At 45.2% G+C, this 24,228-nt stretch overlaps 1 protein-coding gene across 1 annotated transcript in view; it reads left to right on the top strand.

Moving 5' to 3' along the window:
* ssuh2.1 (ssu-2 homolog, tandem duplicate 1) overlaps window positions 1-24,228 on the top strand; it is a 54,330-nt gene that overhangs the window by 9,692 nt on the left and 20,410 nt on the right. Inside the window, exons 2-4 of the mRNA XM_038982791.1 lie at window positions 14,453-14,548; window positions 16,605-16,689; window positions 21,373-21,502. Coding sequence (XP_038838719.1) covers window positions 14,453-14,548; window positions 16,605-16,689; window positions 21,373-21,502 — 311 coding nt within the window. The remainder of the gene's footprint in view (window positions 1-14,452; window positions 14,549-16,604; window positions 16,690-21,372; window positions 21,503-24,228) is intronic.

Here is a 24,228-nt window from a genome sequence, read left to right on the forward strand (position 1 = left end):
ACTGCTTCTCATTGGTATTTATATAGACTGGTGACTGTATTGTGTTCAGTGACACCGATGGCCAGCCTGTAGTATATTTAGCCCTGTACGGAAGTAATGGGAAAAGCCCACATAGGAATACTTCTGTACTACACATGGCTGTATCCCAAATGACACCCTATTCTTTATACACCTTTTAAACAGGACCCATAGACCTCTGTTCAAAAGTAGTGCAACTACATAGGGAAAAGGTGGTGCTGTGTAGTGCACATGGTCAATGGAATGAAAAGGGCATTCTGGTGCACAAAGACAAAGCCACCACTTTATCACAGGTTCCTGACTGGCACCATGTTGATGGTGTCTGGGCCCTACAGGTTCCTGACTGGCACCATGTTGATGGTGTCTGGGCCCTACAGGTTCCTGAGTAGCACCATGTTGATGATGTCTGGGCCCTACAGGTTCCTGAGTGGCACCATGTTGTGTTGATGGTGTCTGGGCCCTACAGGTTCCTGAGTGCCACCATGTTGATGGTATCTGGGCCCTACAGGTTCCTGACTGGCACCATGTTGATGGTGTCTGGGCCCTACAGGTTCCTTAAGTAGCACCATGTTGATGGTGTCTGGGCCCTACAGGTTCCTGAGTGGCACCATGTTGATGGTGTCTGGGCCCTACAGGTTCCTGAGTGGCACCATGTTGATGGTGTCTGGGCCCTACAGGTTCCTGACTGGCACCATGTTGATGGTGTCTGGGCCCTACAGGTTCCTTAAGTAGCACCATGTTGATGGTGTCTGGGCCCTACATGTTCCTGAGTGGCACCATGTTGATGGTGTATGGGCCCTACAGGTTCCTGAGTAGCACCATGTTGATGGTGTCTGGGCCCTACAGGTTCCTGAGTGGCACCATGTTGATGGTGTCTGGGCCCTACAGGTTCCTGAGTAGCACCATGTTGATGGTGTCTGGGCCCTACAGGTTCCTGAGTGGCACCATGTTGATGGTGTCTGGGCCCTACAGGTTCCTGAGTAGCACCATGTTGATGGTGTCTGGGCCCTACAGGTTCCTGAGTGGCACCATGTTGATGGTGTCTGGGCCCTACATGTTCCTGAGTGGCACCATGTTGATGGTGTCTGGGCCCTACAGGTTCCTTAAGTAGCACCATGTTGATGGTGTCTGGGCCCTACAGGTTCCTGAGTGGCACCATGTTGATGGTGTCTGGGCCCTATAGGTTCCTGAGTGGCACCATGTTGTGTTGATGGTGTCTGGGCCCTACAGGTTCCTGAGTGGCACCATGTTGTGTTGATGGTGTCTGGGCCCTACAGGTTCCTTAAGTAGCACCATGTTGATGGTGTCTGGGCCCTACAGGTTCCTGAGTGGCACCATGTTGATGGTATCTGGGCCCTACATGTTCCTGACTGGCACCATGTTGATGGTGTCTGGGCCCTACAGGTTCCTGAGTGGCACCATGTTGATGGTGTCTGGGCCCTACAGGTTCCTGACTGGCACCATGTTGATGGTGTCTGGGCCCTACAGGTTCCTGAGTAGCACCATGTTGATGGTGTCTGGGCCCTACAGGTTCCTGAGTGCCACCATGTTGATGGTGTCTGGGCCCTACAGGTTCCTGAGTGGCACCATGTTGTGTTGATGGTGTCTGGGCCCTACAGGTTCCTGACTGGCACCATGTTGATGGTGTCTGGGCCCTACAGGTTCCTGACTGGCACCATGTTGATGGTGTCTGGGCCCTACAGGTTCCTGACTGGCACCATGTTGATGGTGTATGGGCCCTACAGGTTCCTGACTGGCACCATGTTGATGGTGTCTGGGCCCTACAGGTTCCTGAGTGCCACCATGTTGATGGTATCTGGGCCCTACAGGTTCCTTAAGTAGCACCATGTTGATGGTGTATGGGCCCTACATGTTCCTGAGTGGCACCATGTTGATGGTGTCTGGGCCCTACAGGTTCCTGAGTGGCACCATGTTGTGTTGATGGTGTCTGGGCCCTACAGGTTCCTGACTGGCACCATGTTGATGGTGTATGGGCCCTACATGTTCCTGAGTGCCACCATGTTGATGGTGTCTGGGCCCTACAGGTTCCTTAAGTAACACCATGTTGATGGTGTCTGGGCCCTACAGGTTCCTGAGTGGCACGATGTTGATGGTGTCTGGGCCCTACAGGTTCCTTAAGTAACACCATGTTGATGGTGTCTGGGCCCTACAGGTTCCTGAGTGGCACCATGTTGATGGTGTCTGGGCCCTACAGGTTCCTGAGTAGCACCATGTTGATGGTGTCTGGGCCCTACAGGTTCCTGAGTGGCACCATGTTGTGTTGATGGTGTCTGGGCCCTACAGGTTCCTGAGTGCCACCATGTTGATGGTATCTGGGCCCTACAGGTTCCTTAAGTAGCACCATGTTGATGGTGTATGGGCCCTACATGTTCCTGAGTGGCACCATGTTGATGGTGTCTGGGCCCTACAGGTTCCTTAAGTAGCACCATGTTGATGGTGTATGGGCCCTACATGTTCCTGAGTGGCACCATGTTGATGGTGTCTGGGCCCTACAGGTTCCTGAGTGGCACGATGTTGATGGTGTCTGGGCCCTACAGGTTCCTGAGTAGCACCATGTTGATGGTGTCTGGGCCCTACAGGTTCCTGAGTGGCACCATGTTGTGTTGATGGTGTCTGGGCCCTACAGGTTCCTGAGTGCCACCATGTTGATGGTGTCTGGGCCCTACAGGTTCATTAAGTAGCACCATGTTGTAATACCTTTGTAATACCATAGTTATTACCATGTAAGTACAGTGTAATATGTAAACTATTGTATATTGTACACAAGTTATTACACGGTAGTAAGGACAACAGTGTTTTTCTTGCAACTTTTTCCTTTTGGTTTTTACACAGTAGTGTGGAGCTCCCGAGTGGCACAGCGTTCTAATGCTCTGCATCTCAGTGCTAGAGGCGTCACTACAGACACCCTGGTTCGAATCCAGGCTGTATCACGTCGTCCGGGTTCGGCCGGTGTAGGCCGTCATTGTAAATAAGAATTTGTTCTTAACTGACGTGCCTAGTTAAATAATAATAAAAAATGTTTATCGAATCACTGTGCATGATGATGCATTGACGGATTACAAAGGTGGATCCATGTGTGTGTGTGTGTGTGTGTGTGTGTGTGTGTGTGGATTGGCAACAGAGTTTGCAACTCATGTATAATGTTCATCTATCTAGATCTAGGCGTCACTCCTTATTCCCTCAGGCTGTATTAAGCCTGGGTCTTGTGAGGACAAATATGTTTCCACTAGCAGTGTTTACACAGCAAGTCAATGGTAATACAATGCATGTGAATTATACTACGTAGACATCACACGGTAGGCCTACCTACATGGACATTAGCTGCTAATAATATGACTATAGTATAAGGTTTATTGGTTAATATAATGCACCTTATGTTGCTCAGCTCGACACTCCCGGCATTCCAGTTCTTGGAAATAAATATTGTTTGATTAAAAAGTTTGCCTGGTCTACTCCCTAGCCTAGACCTTTCAAATCCAACGTGATCTTTAGAAGCCAGACAGAGTAGGATTGTTGGTGGATGACAATATAACATCCTGTACTCTCCCTCCCAACGAATGTCTGTTTTTCCTGTGAGAGAGAGAGAGCACTGTCCAGTCCATATGCCAATTATTATTATTGTTATTATTATTATTATTATTCCTGAATTATACTTATGATAAAATGTATTTTTCTCTTCTACTGAGCCATTTACTTTATGTCGGTATTGTTATATTTGATTATTTATTATTGTTGTTGCATTGTCCAGAAGGAACCTGCAAGTAAGCATTTCGTTGGACGGTGTACACCCTGCGTATCCCATACATACGACTAATAAAATGTAAAAGTTGGTTATTGGTATTTTATTAGGATCCCCATTAGTTGTTGCGAAAGCAGCAGCTACTCTTCCTGGGATCCCCACAAAACATGACACATGACATCATGCAGAACTTTAATAGACAGGAACAGCTAAAGGACAGAACTACATAGCCTACATATTACAACATACACACAACATATCTAGGTCAAATAGGGGTGATGTGTTGCTTTATGTGTTTTTTGAAACCAGGTTTGCTGTTCATTTGAGCAATATGGATGGAAGGAAGTCCCATGCAATAATGGCTCTATATAATACTGTACACTTTCTTGAATTTGTTCTGGATTTGGGGACTGTGAAAAGACCCCTGGTGGCATGTCTGGTGGTATAAGTGTGTGTCAGAGCTGTGTGTAAGTTGACTATGCAAACATTTTGGAATTGTCAGATTGTTTCTTATGAATAGAAGAAGTAATGCAGTCATTCTCTCCTCAACTCTCAGCCAAGAGAGACTGGCATGCATAGTATTTATATCAACCCTTTGATTACAATGAAGAGCAAGACGTGCTCTGTTCTGGACCAGCTGCAGCTTAACTAGGTCTTTCTTTGCAGCACTGGACCACATGACTGGACAATTATAAAGATAAGCCCAAACTAGAGCCTGCAGGACTTGCTTTTGGAGTGTGGTGTCTCTTTATTACAGACAGATCTCTCCCCATCTTTACAACCATTGAATCTATACAGTGGCTTGCGAAAGTATTTTACATTTACATTTACATTTAAGTCATTTAGCAGACGCTCTTATCCAGAGCGACTTACAAATTGGTGCATTCACCTTATGATATCCAGTGGAACAACCACTTTACAATAGTGCATCTAACTCTTTTAAGGGGGAGGGGGGGGTTAGAAGGATTACTTTATCCTATCCTAGGTATTCCTTAAAGAGGTGGGGTTTCAGGTGTCTCCGGAAGGTGGTGATTGACTCCGCTGACCTGGCGTCGTGAGGGAGTTTGTTCCACCATTGGGGTGCCAGAGCAGCGAACAGTTTTGACTGGGCTGAGCGGGAACTGTACTTCCTCAGAGGTAGGGAGGCGAGCAGGCCAGAGGTGGATGAACGCAGTGCCCTTGTTTGGGTGTAGGGCCTGATCAGAGCCTGGAGGTACGGAGGTGCCGTTCCCCTCACAGCTCCGTAGGCAAGCACCATGGTCTTGTAGCGGATGCGAGCTTCAACTGGAAGCCAGTGGAGAGAGCGGAGGAGCGGGGTGACGTGAGAGAACTTGGGAAGGTTGAACACCAGACGGGCTGCGGCGTTCTGGATGAGTTGTAGGGGTTTAATAGCACAGGCAGGGAGCCCAGCCAACAGCGAGTTGCAGTAATCCAGACGGGAGATGACAAGTGCCTGGATTAGGACCTGCGCCGCTTCCTGTGTGAGGCAGGGTCGTACTCTGCGAATGTTGTAGAGCATGAACCTACAGGAACGGGTCACCGCCTTGATGTGAGTTGAGAACGACAGGGTGTTGTCCAGGATCACGCCAAGGTTCTTAGCACTCTGGGAGGAGGACACAATGGAGTTGTCAACCGTGATGGCGAGATCATGTAACGGGCAGTCCTTCCCCGGGAGGAAGAGCAGCTCCGTCTTGCCGAGGTTCAGCTTGAGGTGGTGATCCGTCATCCACACTGATATGTCTGCCAGACATGCAGAGATGCGATTCGCCACCTGGTTATCAGAGGGGGGAAAGGAGAAGATTAATTGTGTGTCGTCTGCATAGCAATGATAGGAGAGACCATGTGAGGATATGACAGAGCCAAGTGACTTGGTGTATAGCGAGAATAGGAGAGGGCCTAGAACAGAGCCCTGGGGGACACCAGTGGTGAGAGCACGTGGTGCGGAGACAGATTCTCGCCACGCCACCTGGTAGGAGCGACCTGTCAGGTAGGACGCAATCCAAGCGTGGGCCGCGCCGGAGATGCCCAGCTCGGAGAGGATGGAGAGGAGGATCTGATGGTTCACAGTATCAAAGGCAGCCGATAGGTCTAGAAGGATGAGAGCAGAGGAGAGAGAGTTAGCTTTAGCAGTGCGGAGCGCCTCCGTGACACAGAGAAGAGCAGTCTCAGTTGAATGACTAGTCTTGAAACCTGACTGATTTGGATCAAGAAGGTCATTCTGAGAGAGATAGCAGGAGAGCTGGCCAAGGACGGCACGTTCAAGAGTTGGAGAGAAAAGAAAGAAGGGATACTGGTCTGTAGTTGTTGACATCGGAGGGATCGAGTGTAGGTTTTTTCAGAAGGGGTGCAACTCTCGCTCTCTTGAAGACGGAAGGGACGTAGCCAGCGGTCAAGGATGAGTTGATGAGCGAGGTGAGGTAAGGGAGAAGGTCTCCGGAAATGGTCTGGAGAAGAGAGGAGGGGATAGGGTCAAGCGGGCAGGTTGTTGGGCGGCCGGCCGTCACAAGACGCGAGATTTCATCTGGAGAGAGAGGGGAGAAAGAGGTCAAAGCACAGGGTAGGGCAGTGTGAGCAGAACCAGCGGTGTCGTTTGACTTAGCAAACGAGGATCGGATGTCGTCGACCTTCTTTTCAAAATGGTTGACGAAGTCATCTGCAGAGAGGGAGGAGGAGGGGGAGGAGGATTCAGGAGGGAGGAGAAGGTGGCAAAGAGCTTCCTAGGGTTAGAGGCAGATGCTTGGAATTTAGAGTGGTAGAAAGTGGCTTTAGCAGCAGAGACGGAAGAGGAGAATGTAGAGAGGAGGGAGTGAAAGGATGCCAGGTCCGCAGGGAGGCGAGTTTTCCTCCATTTCCGCTCGGCTGCCCGGAGCCCTGTTCTGTGAGCTCGCAGTGAGTCGTCGAGCCACGGAGCAGGAGGGGAGGACCGAGCCGGCCTGGAGGATAGGGGACATAGAGAGTCAAAGGATGCAGAAAGGGAGGAGAGGAGGGTTGAGGAGGCAGAATCAGGAGATAGGTTGGAGAAGGTTTGAGCAGAGGGAAGAGATGATAGGATGGAAGAGGAGAGAGTAGCGGGGGAGAGAGAGCGAAGGTTGGGACGGCGCGATACCATCCGAGTAGGGGCAGTGTGGGAAGTGTTGGATGAGAGCGAGAGGGAAAAGGATACAAGGTAGTGGTCGGAGACTTGGAGGGGAGTTGCAGTGAGATTAGTGGAAGAACAGCATCTAGTAAAGATGAGGTCAAGCGTATTGCCTGCCTTGTGAGTAGGGGGGGAAGGTGAGAGGGTGAGGTCAAAAGAGGAGAGGAGTGGAAAGAAGGAGGCAGAGAGGAATGAGTCAAAGGTAGACGTGGGGAGGTTAAAGTCACCCAGAACTGTGAGAGGTGAGCCATCCTCAGGAAAGGAACTTATCAGGGCGTCAAGCTCATCGATGAACTCTCCAAGGGAACCTGGAGGGCGATAAATGATAAGGATGTTAAGCTTGAAAGGGCTGGTAACTGTGACAGCATGGAATTCAAAGGAGGCGATAGACAGATGGGTCAGGGGAGAAAGAGAGAATGTCCACTTGGGAGAGATGAGGATCCCAGTGCCACCACCCCGCTGACCAGAAGCTCTCGGGGTGTGCGAGAACACGTGGGCAGACGAGGAGAGAGCAGTAGGAGTAGCAGTGTTATCAGTGGTAATCCATGTTTCCGTCAGTGCCAAGAAGTCGAGGGACTGGAGGGACGCATAGGCTGAGATGAACTCTGCCTTGTTGGCCGCAGATCGGCAGTTCCAGAGGCTGCCGGAGACCTGGAACTCCACGTGGGTCGTGCGCGCTGGGACCACCAGGTTAGAGTAGCGGCGGCCACGCGGTGTGAAGCGTTTGTATGGTCTGTGCAGAGAGGAGAGAAGAGGGATAGACAGACACATAGTTGACAGGCTACAGAAGAGGCTACGCTAATGCAAAGGAGATTAGAATGACAAGTGGACTACACGTCTCGAATGTTCAGAAAGTTAAGCTTACGTTGCAAAAAAAATAAAAAAATCTTATTGACTAAAATGATATAGTACTGCTGGCTGGTGAAGTAGGCTGGCTAGCAGTGGCTGCGTTGTTGACTTTGTTTGAAAGTGTAGCTGGCTAGGTAACCTCGACAATTTCTCTAAATTTCTCTAAACTACACAATTATCTTGGATACAAGGACAGCAAAGACAACTATGTAGCTAGCTAACACTACGCAATCAAGTCGTTCCGTTGTAATGTAATCGTTTCTACAGTGCTGCTATTCGGTGGCTAGCTGGCTAGCTAGCAGTGTTGACTACGTTACGTTACGTTAGGACGAAAATAGCTGGCTAGCGAACCTCAATAACTACACAATTATCTTTGATACAAAGACGGCTATGTAGAGATCAAACAAATCAAAGATAGCAAAGACAACTGTGTAGCTAGCTAACACTACACTAATCAAGTCGTTCCGTTGTAATGTAATCGTTTCTACAGTGCTGCTATTCGGTGGCTAGCTGGCTAGCTAGCAGTGTTGACTACGTTACGTTACGTTAGGACGAAAATAGCTGGCTAGCGAACCTCAATAACTACACAATTATCTTTGATACAAAGACGGCTATGTAGCTAGCTAAGATCAAACAAATCAAACCGTTGTACTGTAATGAAAATGAAAATGAAATGGTAATACTACCTGTGGAGCGAAGCGGAATGCGGAATGCGACTACTCGCTCCAACCCGGAAGTGAATCATTCACCCCCCTTGGCATTTTTCCTATTTTGTTGCCTTACAACCTGGAATTAAAATAGATTTTTGGGGGGGAGATTTGTATAATTTGATTTACACAACAAGCCCAACACTTTGAAGATCCAAAAGACTTTACTTGTGAAACAAACAAGAAATAAGACAAAAAAAACAAAAAACTTTACTGTGCATAACTATTCACCGCCCCAAAGTCAATACTTTGTAGAGCTACCTTTTGCAGCAATTACAGCTGCAAGTCTCTTGGGGTATGTCTCTATAAGCTTGGCACATCTAGCCACTGGGATTTTTGCCCATTCTTCAAGGCAAAGCTGCTCCAGCTCCTTCAAGTTGGATGGGTTCCACTGGTGTACAGCAATCTTTAAGTCCTACCACAGATTCTCAATTGGATTGAGGTCTGGGCTTTGACTAGGCCATTCCAAAGACATTTAAATGTTTCCCCTTAAACCACTCGAGTGTTGCTTTAGCAGTATGCTTAGGGTCATTGTCCTGCTGGAAGGTGAACCTCCGTCCCAGTCTCAAATATCTAGGTTTCCCTTAAGAATTTCCCTGTATTTAGAGCCATGGGATGTTCAAAGTTTCTGATATTTTTTTGTAACCCAACCCTGATCTGTACTTCTCCACAACTTTGTCCCTGACCTGTTTGGAGAGCTCCTTGGTCTTCATAGTGCCGCTTGCTTGGTGGTGCCCCTTGCTTTGTGGTGTTGCAGACTCTGGGGCCTTTCAGAACAGGTGTATATATACTGAGATCATGTGACAGATCATGTGTCACTTAGATAGCACACTGGTGGAATTATTTACCTAATTATGTGACTTCTGAAGGTAATTGGTTGCAATTGGTGGATCTTATTTAGTGGCTTCATAGCAAAGGGGGTGGATACATATGCACACACCACTTTTCTGTTTTTATTTTTTTTTAATTTTTTCGAAACATACATTTTTTTTCATTTCACTTCACCAATTTGGACAATTTTATTCCATTTAAATTACAGGTTGTAATGCAACAAAATAGGAAAAATGCCAAGGGGGTAAATACTTTTGCAAGGCACTGTATGTTTTAACCATGACAGTTTACAATCTAAGTTAACACCCAAGTAATTTATTCTCCTCAACTTGTTCAACAGCCACACCATTCATTACTAGATTCAGCTGAGGTCTAGAATTTAGGGAATGATTTGTACCAAATACAATGCTCTTTACAGATGTTCAGGACCAGTTTATTACTGGCCACCCATTCCAAAACTGACTGCAACTCCTTGTTAAGGGTTTCAGTGACTTCATTAGCTGTGGTTGGTGACATGTACTGTATATGGTTGAATCATCAGCATACATGTTACGGCCGTTGTTGGAATGAGACCAAGGTGCAGCGTGGTAGGCGTACATTTTTCTTTATTAAAAATGACACCGAAAAACAACAAAATACAAAAACGAACGTAAAGCTATATGCATATATACATATATATATATATGTATATATATATATATACAAGATCCCACAACTGAAGGTGGGAAAAAGGGCTGCCTAAGTATGATCCCCAATCAGAGACAACAATAAACAGCTGCCTCTGATTGGGAACCACACTAGGCCAACAAAGAAATAGAAACATAGATTTTCCCACCCAAGTCACACCCTGACCTAACCAAATAGGGAATAAAAAAGTCTCTCTAAGGTCAGGGCGTGACAGTACCCCCCCCCCCCCCCCCCCCCAAAGGTGCGGACTCCGGCCGCAAACCTGAACCTACAGGGGAGGGTCCGGGTGGGCGTCTCATCTCGGTGGAGGCTCCGGTGCGGGACGCAGATCCCGCTCCGCTTGAGCCTCCCCCCACTTCGGTAGCGCCTCTGGTGCGGGAATTGTCGCCGGGGACTCTGGACCGTAGATCGTTGTCGCGGACTCCGGACCGTAGAACACTGCTGGAGGAACCAAACCACCAATCGTCGCCGGAAGCTCCGGCCTGGGAGCCCTCGCTGGAGGCTCCGGACTGGGGACCGTCGCTGGAGACTCTGGACTGCAGACCGTCGCTGGAGACTCTGGACTGCAGACCGTCGCTGGAGACTCTTGACTGCGGATCATCCCTGGAGGCTTCGTGCCATGGATCATCACTGCAGGCTTCGTGCCATGGATCATCACTGCAGGATCCGGGCCATGGATCATCACTGGAGACTTCGGGCCATGGATCGTCACTGGAGGCTTCGTGCCATGAATCATCACTGGAGGCTTCGTGACATGGATCATCACTGGAGGCTTTGTGTTATGGATCATCACTGGAGGCTTCGGGCCATGGATCACCACTGGAGGCTTCGGGCCATGGATCACCACTGGAGGCTTCGGGCCATGGATTATCACTGGAAGCTTCGTGCGTGGAGCAGGCACAGGACATACTATGCTGGAGACACGCACTGGAGGCCGGGTGCATGGAGCTGGCACAGGATATACTGGACCGTGGAGGCGCACTGGAGGTCTGGAGTGTAGAGCTGGCACAACCCGTCCTGGCTGGATGCTCACTTTAGCCCGGCAAGTGCGGGGTGCTGGCACAGTACGCACTGGGCTGTGAAGGCGCACTGGCGACACAGTGCGTAGAGCCGGCGCAGGATATCCTGGACCGAGGAGGCGTACTGGAGACCAGGAGCGCTGAGCCGGCACAACCTGTCCTGGCTGGATGCTCACTTTAGCCCGACACGTGCGGAAAGCAGGCAAAGAACGCACCGGGCTAAGGGTTCGCACTGGAGGCACGGTGCGCAGAACCGGAAAACATGGTATCTGAACCGTGATCAAAACCTCATCGTAATTACAGGAAGTTGGTTCTTGTTCCCACCTTTGCTCCGCTCGCCACCCCGTGTGCTTCCCCCAATTTTTTTTTTGAGGCTGCCTCTCGGGCTTCCGTCGTTTCCTTGATTCCTGGTTTCGTCACCATTCCTCTCTCGCTGCCTCCGCCTGCTTCCATGGCAGGGTCTTGTCCCCTGCCATAACCTCCTCCCATGTCCATGATGTCCTCCACTCCCTTTTCTCCCGGGCCCAGGATCCCTGCTCCTCCTGGCCACGCTGCTTGGTCCTTTGGTGGTGGGATCTTCTGTTACGGCCGTTGTTGGAATGAGACCAAGGTGCAGCGTGGTAGGCGTACATTTTTCTTTATTAAAAATGACACCGAAAAACAACAAAATACAAAAACGAACGTAAAGCTACAGTGGGGAGAACAAGTATTTGATACATTGCCGATTTTGCAGATTTTCCTACAAACAAAGCATGTAGAGGTCTGTAATTTTTATCATAGGTACACTTCAACTGTGAGATACGGAATCTAAAACAAAAATCCAGAAAATCACATTGTATGATTTATAAGTAATTCATTTGCATTTTATTGCATGACATAAGTATTTGATACATCAGAAAAGCAGAACTTAATATTTGGTAGAGAAACCTTTGTTTGCAATTACAGAGATCATACGTTTCCTGTAGTTCTTAACCAGGTTTGCACACACTGCAGCAGGAATTTTGGCCCACTCCTCCATACAGACCTTCTCCAGATCCTTCAGGTTTCGGGGCTGTTGCTGGGCAATACGGACTTTCAGCTCCCTCCAAAGATTCTCTATTGGGTTCAGGTCTGGAGACTGGCTAGGCCACTCCAGGACCTTGAGATGCTTCTTACGGAGCCACTCCTTAGTTGCCCTGGCTGTGTGTTTCGGGTCATTGTCATGCTGGAAGACCCAGCCACGACCCATCTTCAATGCTCTTACTGAGGGAAGGAGGTTGTTGGCCAAGATCTCGCGATACATGGACCCATCCATCCTCCCCTCAATACGGTGCAGTCGTCCTGTCCCCTTTGCAGAAAAGCATCCCCAAAGAATGATGTTTCCACCTCCATGCTTCACAGTTGGGATGGTGTTCTTGGGGTTGTACTCATCCTTCTTCTTCCTCCAAACACGGCCTCCAAACACGGCGAGTGGAGTTTAGACCAAAAAGCTCTATTTTTGTCTCATCGGACCACATGTCCTTCTCCCATTCCTCCTCTGGATCATCCAGATGGTCATTGGCAAACTTCAGACGGGCCTGGACATGCGCTGGCTTGAGCAGGGGGACCTTGCGTGCGCTGCAGGATTTAAAAAATAACATAAAGCAGTCCATTAATCAGTTGGTGTGTGTGTGCTGTCACTATAACCAGGGCCTTACTACTGCTTCTGTAGGAGATTGCTCTTCTCCCAGGGTTCAAATTCCACCAGTGCCCCCTGATCTTTCAACCTTGACATCGGAGTCTCTGTCGTAACTGGGTTTCTTCTGACCAGACCTGAACTCAGATCGGTTATTACAGTCAGGAAAGACTCCTGGCCCCGATTATTAGAGTCAGGAAAGACTCCTGGCCCTGGTTATTACAGTCGGGAAAGACTCCTGGCCCCAGTTATTACAGTCAGGAAAGACTCCTGGCCCTGGTTATTACAGTCAGGAAAGACTCCTGGCCCCGGTTATTACAGTCAGGAAAGACTCCTGGTTATTAGAGTCAGAAATGACTCCTGGCCCCGGTTATTAGAGTCAGGAAATACTCCTGGCCCCGGTTATCATAGTCAGGAAAGACTCCTGGACCCGGTTATTACAGTCGGGATAGACTCCTGGCCCTGGTTATTACAGTCAGGAAAGACTCCTGGTTATTAGAGTCAGGAATTACTCCTGGCCTCGGTTATTAGTGTCAGGAAAGACTCCTGGCCCTGGTTATTACAGTCAGGAAAGACTCCTGGCCCCGGTTATTAGCGTCAAGAATGACTCCTGGCGCTGGTTATTACAGTCAGGAAATACTCCTGGCCCTGGTTATTAGCATCAGGAATGACTCCTGGCCCCAGTTCTTACAGTCAGGAAAGACTCCTGGTTATTAGAGTCAGGATAGACTCCTGGCCCTAGTTATTAGCGTCAGGAATGACTCCTGGCCCCGGTTCTTACAGTCAGGAAATACTCCTGGTTATTAGAGTCAGGAATGACTCCTGGCCTCGGTTATTACAGTCAGGAAAGACTCCTGGCCCCGGTTATTAGAGTCAGGAAAGACTCCTGGCCCTGGTTATTACAGTCGGGAAAGACTCCTGTCCTCGGTTATCACAGTCAGGAAAGACTCCTGGCCCCGGTTATTAGAGTCAGGAAAGACTCATGGCCCCAGTTATTACAGTCAGGAAAGACTCCTGGCCCTGGTTATTACAGTCAGGAAAGACTCCTGGCCCCGGTTATTAGAGTCATGAAAGACACCTGGCCCCGGTTATTACAGTCAGGAAAGACTCCTGGTCCTGGTTATTACAGTCAGGTAAGACTCATGGCCCCAGTTATTACAGTCAGGTAAGACTCATGGCCCCGGTTATTACAGTCAGGTAAGACTCCTGGCCCCGGTTATTAGAGTCAGGAAAGACTCCCGGTCCTGGTTATTACAGTCAGGTAAGACTCATGGCCCTGGTTATTACAGTCAGGTAAGACTCCTGGCCCCGGTTATTAGAGTCAGGTAAGACTCCTGGCCCTGGTTATTAGAGTCAGGAAAGACTCCTGGCCCTGGTTATTACAGTCAGGAAAGACTCCTGGCCCCGGTTATTACAGTCAGGAAAGACTCCTGGTTATTAGAGTCAGGAATGACTCCTGGCCCCGGTTATTAGTGTCAGGAAAGACTCCTGGCCCTGGTTATTACAGTCAGGAAAGACTCCTGGTTATTAGAGTCAGGAATTACTCCTGGCCTCGGTTATTAGTGTCAGGAAAGACTCCTGGCCCTGGTTATTACAGTCAGGAAAGACTCCTGGCCCCGGATATTAGTCAGGAAAGACTCCTGGTCCTACTCATATCAGGGTCATGTTCATTAGGCACCAAAAGGAAACAGTCTGAAACAGAGTGAAATGGGGAGGTACTATTGGAATTTTTTGTTGCGTGGTCTAATGGATAGTTGGGACATGAACCAGATGTTTCTCTGACATCAACAGGGGCGTTTGATCCCAACATTCCAGAGGAGGGTCCGTCGGCGCCCCCTCCTGGTTGGCTGGAATGTGTGACGGGGTATGACGAGCCCAAAGGAGGAGGTGAGAGACACACACACACACACACATACACGCTGAACTGTGACGAAGTACGATGAGCCCAAAGGAGGGGGTGAGTCTCAGTCAGTTTGTCTCCTCCTTTTCAGCTCATTCAGCTGTATGTTGACTCTTTTTAGAACACTACACTGTCATTTAGAACACTACACTGTCATTTAGAACACTACACTGTCATTTAGAACACTACACTGTCATTTAGAACATTACACTGTCATTTAGAATACTACACTGTCATTTAGAACACTACATTGTCATTTAGAACACTACTTTAGAACACTACACTGTCATTTAGAACACTACACTGTCATTTAGAATACTACACTGTCATTTAGAACACTACACTGTCATTTAGAATACTACACTGTCATTTAGAATACTACACTGTCATTTAGAACACTACACTGTCATTTAGAACACTACACTGTCATTTAGAACACTACACTGTCATTTAGAATACTACACTGTCATTTAGAATACTACACTGTCATTTAGAACACTACACTGTCATTTAGAACACTACACATTTAGAACACTACACTGTCATTTAGAACACTACACTGTCATTTAGAACACTACACTGTCATTTAGAACACTACACTGTCATTTAGAATACTACACTGTCATTTAGAATACTACACTGTCATTTAGAACACTACATTGTCATTTAGAATACTACACTGTCATTTAGAACACTACACTGTCATTTAGAATACTACACTGTCATTTAGAACACTACACTGTCATTTAGAACACCACACTGTCCTTTAGAACACCACACTGTCATTTAGAATACTACACTGTCATTTAGAATACTACACTGTCATTTAGAACACTACACTGTCATTTAGAACACTACACTGTCATTTAGAACACCACACTGTCATTTAGAACACCACACTGTCATTTAGAACACTACACTGTCATTTAGAATACTACACTGTCATTTAGAACACTACACTGTCATTTAGAACACTACACTGTCATTTAGAACACTACACTGTCATTTAGAATACTACACTGTCATTTAAAATACTACACTGTCATTTAGAACACTACACTGTCATTTAGAATACTACACTGTCATTTAGAACACTACTTTAGAACACTACACTGTCATTTAGAACACTACACTGTCCTTTAGAATACTACACTGTCATTTAGAATACTACACTGTCATTTAGAACACTACACTGTCATTTAGAACACTACACTGTCATTTAGAACACTACATTGTCATTTAGAACACTACATTGTCATTTAGAACACTACACTGTCATTTAGAACACTACACTGTCATTTAGAACACTACACTGTCATTTAGAATACTACACTGTCATTTAGAACACTACTTTAGAACACTACACTGTCATTTAGAACACTACACTGTCCTTTAGAATACTACACTGTCATTTAGAACACTACATTGTCATTTAGAACACTACACTGTCATTTAGAATACTACACTGTCATTTAGAATACTACACTGTCATTTAGAACACTACACTGTCATTTAGAACACTACACTGTCATTTAGAACACTACACTGTCATTTAGAACACTACATTGTCATTTAGAACACTACACTGTCATTTAGAACACTACACTGTCATTTAGAACACTACACTGAACGTGATCGAAACTGTGTCTGAAATGGCAACCTATTCCCTACATTGTGCACTACAATTGACCAGATGTCTATGTGGCCAAAAAGTAATGCACTGTGTTGGGAAGAGGATGACATTTCTGAAGCAGACAAGGTGATTGACTTGGCTGTAGATCCTAGTGTTCATTTACCTCGTCTGTGTTGAAGTGTAATTTCCAAAATAACTTCATGATTGCCTTCATATGAGTGACTGAAATGCTTGTATTTCCCTCAGACACAGGAGACCAGCTGTACCCTCCTCCTCCTGCCTACAACCCTCAACCTGAGAATGACTGAAATGCTTGTATTTCCCTCAGACACAGGAGACCAGCTGTACCCTCCTCCTCCTGCCTACAACCCTCAACCTGAGAATGACTGAAATGCTTGTATTTCCCTCAGACACAGGAGACCAGCTGTACCCTCCTCCTCCTGCCTACAACCCTCAACCTGAGAATGACAGAAATGCATCCGTCCCTAACGTCAGGTGAGACTAGATACAGTACTGTGCTATTTAATATAGAAGTATTTTCTGTGTTTATTGGATAAAGAGAATTCTGAAAGAGCAGTGGGCTGGATTTGAACCCATGCTGTGAGCTGTACATCATACATGTGCTCCAGAGGCAGCAGCTGAAGACCGTTAGACCACCCACACTACAGTAGTACTACACCCCAGACTACAGTAGTACTACACCCCAGACTACAGTACTATACTGCTACTACACCCCAGACTACAGTACTATACTGCTACTACACCCCACACTACAGTACTACTACACCCCACACTACAGTACTACTACACCCCACACTACAGTACTATACTGCTACTACACCCCAGACTACAGTAGTACTACACCCCAGACTACAGTACTACTACACCCCACACTACAGTACTACTACACCCCACACTACAGTACCATACTGCTACGACACCCCAGACTACAGTACTACTACACCCTAGACTACAGTACTACTACACCCCACACTACAGTACTACTACACCCCACACTACAGTAGTACTACACCCCAGACTACAGTACTATACTGCTACTACACCCCACACTACAGTACTACTACACCCCACACTACAGTAGTACTACACCCCACACTACAGTACTATACTGCTACTACACCCCACACTACAGTACTACTACACCCCACACTACAGTAGTACTACACCCCACACTACAGTACTACTACACCCCAGACTACAGTACTATACTGCTACTACACCCCAGACTACAGTACTACTACACACCAGACTACAGTACTATACTGCTACTAAACCCCAGACTACAGTACTACTACACCCCAGACTACAGTACTATACTGCTACTACACCCCAGACTACAGTACTACTACACACCATACTACAGTACTATACTGCTACTACACCCCCGACTACAGTACTATACTGCTACTACACCCTAAACTACAGTACTACTACACCCCAGACTACAGTACTACTACACCCCAGACTACAGTACTACTACACCCCAGACTACAGTACTACTACACCCCAGACTACAGTACCATACTGCTACCACACCCCAGACTACAGTAGTACTACACCCCAGACTACAGTACTACTAAACCCCAGACTACAGTACTACTACACCCCAGACTACAGTACCATACTGCTACTACACCCCAGACTACAGTACTACTACACCCCAGACTACAGTACTACTACACCCCAGACTACATTACTGTACTGCTACTACACCCCAGACTACAGTACTACTACACCCCAGACTACAGTACTACTACACCCCAGACTACAGTACTACTATACCCCAGACTACAGTACCATACTGCTACGACACCCCAGACTACAGTACTACTACACCCCAGACTACATTACTGTACTGCTACTACACCCCAGACTACAGTACTACTACACCCCAGACTACAGTACTACTACACCCCAGACTACAGTACTACTATACCCCAGACTACAGTACCATACTGCTACGACACCCCAGACTACAGTACTACTACACCCCAGACTACAGTACTACTACACCCCAGACTACAGTACCATACTGCTACTACACCCCAGACTACAGTACTACTATACCCCAGACAACAGTACTACTATACCCCAGACTACAGTACTACTACATCCCAGACTACAGTACTATACTGCTACTACACCCCAGACTACAGTACTACTAAACACCAGACTACAGTACTATACTGCTACTACACCCCAGACTACCTTGATAAAGATTAGCAAAAAAGACTGTATAAAATAAATAATACAAATATTGAGTTATTGTATGCACATTTTTGGGGCAAATTATTTTATTCTAATACTCAGAGAAAGAGATTTTCTGTTTTCAGTACTTCGCCACCCTCCCTTTTTGAGGATAAAGTCACTGAGCCTCTTTCTGAAATGTTTTACGAGATTGGATAACACATTGGGAGGGATCGTAGCCCATTCCTCAATACAGAATTTTTCCAGATCCTTGATATCCTTCGTTCTGCACAGGTTTTCAATGGGATAGAAGTCTGGAGACTAAGATGGACATTTGCAACATTTTAATTTCGTGGTCAATTAACACATTTTGATGTGTGTTTGTGGTTATTGTCTTGCTGGAAGATCCACTTGCGGCCAAGTTTCAGCCTCCTGGCAGAGGCAACCAAGTTTTGGCCTAAAATGTCCTGGTACGTTGACCTTAACAAGGGCCCCAGGAGCAGGGGAAGCAAAATAGTCCAGTAACATCAAAGATCCACCACCATATTTTACAGTAGGGATGAGATTATTTTCTAAATCTGCATCCTTCTTTCGACGCCAAACCCACCACTGGTGTGCTTGGCCGCAGAGCTCTATTTTCAATGTCATCTGACCATAGCATCGGTTCCAAACCAAATTAAATGAAAAAAATTACTTGTTTCAAAAAACATAAACAAAAAAACGGAAAAGTGGTTCGTGCACAGGTATTCACCCCCTTTACTATGAAGCCCCTAAATAAGATCTGGTGCAACCAATTACCTTCAGAAGTTAAATAATTATTTAAATAAAGTGCACCTGTGTGCAATCTAAGTGACACATGATTTGTCACACGATCTCAGTATATATACACCTGTTCTGAAAGGCCCCAGAGTATGCAACACCACTAAGCAAGCGGCACCATGAAGACCAAGGAGCTCTCCAAACAGGTCAGGGACAAAGTTGTGGAGAAGTACAGATCAGGGTTGGGTTATACCAAAAAATATCTGAAACTTTGAACATCCATTAAATCCATTATTAAAAAATGGAAAGAATATGGCACCACAACAAACCTGCCAAGAGAGGGCCGCCCACCAAAACTCACGGACCAGGCAAGGAGGGCATTAATCAGAGAGGCAACAAAAAGCCCAAAGATAACCCTGAAGGAGCAGCAAAGCTCCACAGCGGAGATTGGAGTATCTGTCCATAGGACCACTTTAAGCCGTACACTCCACAGAGCTGGGCTTTACGGAAGAGTGGCCAGAAAAAAGCCATTGCTCAAGAAAAAAATAAGCAAACACGTTTGTGTTCGCCAAAAGGCATGTGGGAGACTCCCCAAACATATGGAAGAAGGTACTCTGGTTAGATGAGACTAAAATTTAGCTTTTTGGGCCATCAAGGAAAACGCTATGTCTGGCGTAAACCCAACACCTCCCATCACCCCGAGAATACCATCCCCACAGTGAAGCATGGTGGTGGCAGCATCATGCTGTGGGTATGTTTTTCATCGGCAGGGACTGGGAAACTTTTCAGAATTAAAGGAATGATGGATGGTGCTAAATACAGGGAAATTCTTGAGGGTAACCTAGAGATTTGAGACTGGGACGGAGGTTCACCTTCCAGCAGGACAATGACCCTAAGCATACTGCTAAAGCAACACTCGAGTGGTTTAAGGGGAAATATTTAAATGTCTTGGAATGGCCTAGTCAAAGCCCAGACCTCAATCCAATTGAGAATCTGTGTTATGACTTAAACATTGCTGTACACCAGCAGAAGCCATCTAACTTGAAGGAGCTGGAGCAGTTTTGCCTTGAAGAATGGACAAAAATCCCAGTGGCTAGATGTGCCAAGCTTATAGAGACATACCCCAAGAGACTTGCAGCTGTAATTGCTGCAAAAGGTGGCTCTACAAAGTATTGACTTTGGGGGGGGTGAATAGTTATGCACGCTCAAGGTTTTTGTTTTTTTGTCTTATTTCTTGTTTGTTTCACAAGGAAAATCTTTTGGATCTTCAAAGTGGTAGGCAAATGGTAGGCAATCAAATGATACAAACCCCCCAAAAATCTATTTTAATTCCAGGTTTTAAGGCAACAAAATAGGAAAAATGCCAAGGGGGGTGAATACTTTCACAATCCACTGTATGTTGGGGAGGCCTCCATTAAAGATCCCCCTCTGTGTTCTGTTAGACAGGTAACTCTTTATGCACAATATAGCAGGGGGTGTAAAGCCATAACACATTATAGCAGGGGGTGTAAAGCCATACGTTTTTCCAGCAGCAGACTATGATCAACAATGTCAAAAGGCGCATGGAAGTCTAACAAAACAGCCCCCACAATATTTGTATCGTCTTAATCTGATCTGATTATTCTGACCAATGACTAGTCATCTTTTATTTGCATATGTATCCTCCTACTTTGAAGAGGGAAGCGGAGCCTAAACAATCCTATCCGCCAATCAGGGTTGTGTATGTAAATATAGAAACATTTGTATCAACACGCCCACACGATCAGACTGAGCATTTCAACGTCAAGAGGCGGTCCAGGGAAATAAACACACAGAGTGATTTATTAGACATACAGTGATGATTTAAAAAAATATATAGATTTAAAAAGACTGCATGGGGGCTTTAAGCTGAGATACATTTTTTTTTTTTAAGTAGAATTCCAGTAAAATGTGTTTTGATTTATTATGAGGGGTGCCAATAATTTTGACCCATATCTTTTTTGATTTATTATGAGGGGTGCCAATAATTTTGACCCATATCTTTTTAGAAAGAAAAATATTACTTGTTAATCAAATGTATTTATTTGAGCAATTGTATAATATATACTTTTTAATTTGTTTGAGCATATAATATATCTCCGTATTTGTATTATTTATTTTATACAGTATATTTTTTTCTCATCTTTATCAAGGGTGCCAATTCTTTTGGACCTGACTGTATGTATTCTACAGGGTACCTCAAGTGTCAGAGAGTGTGGCTAGGGAAGCTCTCCTGAAGTTTGTGGGCTCCAAGTGGTCCAAAAGCAGCAAGCCTGCCAGAAACCTGACCTTCAAGGAGTTACAACCTATCACAATGTATCGGGTAAGTCTACTAACTAGCCCTTCATACTAGACCTCCCGTTAGTAGTATCTCTTATGAAACCTCTAGTTGGTAGTGTCTCTTATGAAACCTCTTGTTTGTAGTGTCTCTTATGAAACCTCTAGTTGGTATCTCTTATGAAACCTCTAGTTGGTAGTATCTCTTATGAAACCTCTAGTTGGTAGTGTCTCTTATGAAACCTCTAGTTGGTAGTTACTCCAATGAAACCTCTAGTTGGTAGTGGCTCTTATGAAACCTCTAGTTGGTAGTGTCTCTTATGAAACCTCTTGTTGGTAGTGTCTCTTATGAAACCTCTTGTTGGTAGTGTCTCTTATGAAACCTCTAGTTGGTATCTTATGAAACCTCTAGTTGGTAGTGTCTCTTATGAAACCTATTGTTGGTAGTGTCTTATGATACCTCTAGTTGGTATCTTATGAAACCTCTAGTTGATAGTGTCTCTTATGAAACCTCTTGTTGGTAGTGTCTCTTATGATACCTCTAGTTGGTATCTTATGAAACCTCTAGTTGGTAGTGTCTCTTATGATACCTCTAGTTGGTAGTGTCTCTTATGATACCTCTAGTTGGTAGTGTCTCTTATGAAACCTCTTGTTGGTAGTATCTCTTATGATACCTCTAGTTGGTATCTTATGAAACCTCTAGTTGGTAGTGTCTCTTATGAAACCTCTTGTTGGTAGTATCTCTTATGATACCTCTAGTTGGTATCTTATGATACCTCTAGTTGGTAGTGTCTCTTATGAAACCTCTTGTTGGTAGTATCTCTTATGATACCTCTAGTTGGTATCTTATGAAACCTCTAGTTGGTAGTGTCTCTTATGATACCTCTTGTTGGTAGTATCTCTTATGATACCTCTAGTTGGTATCTTATGAAACCTCTAGTTGGTAGTGTCTCTTATGAAACCTCTAGTTGGTAGTGTCTCTTATGATACCTCTAGTTGGTAGTGTCTCTTATGAAACTTCTAGTTGGTAGTGTCTCTTATGAAACCTCTAGGTGGTAGTGTCTTATGATACCTCTAGTTGGTAGTGTCTCTTATGAAACCTCTTGTTGGTAGTATCTCTTTTTAATAGTTATTTTATTGAATATCTGAAACATACAATATACTTGCAGTGAAGCCCCACTTCACTACATCATACCAGTCATCCAACAGACTCTCATTCAGAGCGACACACAGAAGCATCCAGGGTCAATGCCCTGCTCAAGGGCACGTTGACCGATCTACCACCGGGCCAAAAAACGTGAACCCGAACCCTCCAAGATCCCCCTACAGTTCGCCAATAGCTGTTCCTCAACCATTCGAGACCCCTCCCACAGCCCCCCCCAGAAGGAAAATAAAAAATACAATTAATTCCATTCCATTCCCTACCCCCAAGAACCCCCCAATGCACCAACAACCAAGAGAATGAACTAAAGAGAAAAAAGAAAAAGACAGAAGAAAACATGTAATGCGTTTATTTGAATGAGAGTGTGTGTGTACATGCATGTGTACAAACACCTACAGGTATTTTATCAACCAGCACATTTGATTTCAGTCATAATATTTGTTCTATTTTCTTCAAGGGGATGAAATTTAAATTGTAGCCAGCTCTGCAATGCTTGTTTGAAAAAGACATACTTTGAAAAAACTATCATTTTCAAATTAATGGAAAATGAGACATGTCAATCTGCACAAAGGCAAAAAGGCAATTTTTAAACAATGGATGAGCTTTTCTTAGTAATCTACTTGAGAACCATTTAGGGTTTAAGTTAAACTTTTGAATAAGTGAAGCTTTTAGAGAGAGGTTTAGTGCTTTTATATTTAATAATCTCAACCCACCCAATTCATATTCATTATATAGATGGGCACCCTTTATTTTGTCTGGTTTAGCTTCCCAGATAAAGCAAAATATTTGTTGCTCATGTGATTTGAAAAACGAATCATCAGGAGTAGGCAGCGCCATCAGTAAGTGAGTAAACTGAGATATGACTAAGGAGTTAATCAGGGCAATTTTTCCATAAATACAGGTATTTACCTCTCCATGGTTGCAGGGTCTTGTCTATTTTTACAAGTTTTCCATTGAATTTCATTGTGGAGAGCTTATTTATATATTTTGTGATATGAATACCAAGTATGTCTACTTCACCATCAGACCATTTTATAGGTAAACTGCAGGGTAATGTGAAAGTTGTATTTTTTAAAGATCCAATACATAATATTGTACACTTCTCATAATTAAGTTTTAGTCCAGAGAGTACAGAAAAGTTATCTAGATCTTCAGTGAGACATTTCAGGGATCTAGCTTTCGAACTTAATATAAAACTTGAGTCATCGAAATATATGGACACCTTTGTTTTTAAGCCTTGGATTTCTAATCCTCTAATGTTGTTATTGGAACTGATTTTAATAGCTAGCATTTCGATGGCCATAACAAATAGATATGGTGACAGCGGACACCCATGTTTATCTCCTCTTGACAATTCAAAACTCTCTCAGAAGTAGCCGTTATTTACTATTTTACACCTGGGGTTACTATACATTATTTTTTTTACCCATTTCATAAGAGAATCACCGAAATTGAAAAAAATCCAGGCATTTATAAGTAAAATCCAGTCTTCTTATATGTTTCATGATGTTCTATTATTTCTAGTAGTTGTCGTATATTATCTCCAATGTATCGTCCATGTAAAAAACCTGTCTGATCAGGATGAACAATACCTGGTAAAACCTTTTAAT

The sequence above is a fragment of the Salvelinus namaycush genome, unplaced genomic scaffold, assembly GCF_016432855.1.
Source record: "Salvelinus namaycush isolate Seneca unplaced genomic scaffold, SaNama_1.0 Scaffold13, whole genome shotgun sequence".
NCBI lineage: Eukaryota > Metazoa > Chordata > Actinopteri > Salmoniformes > Salmonidae > Salvelinus > Salvelinus namaycush.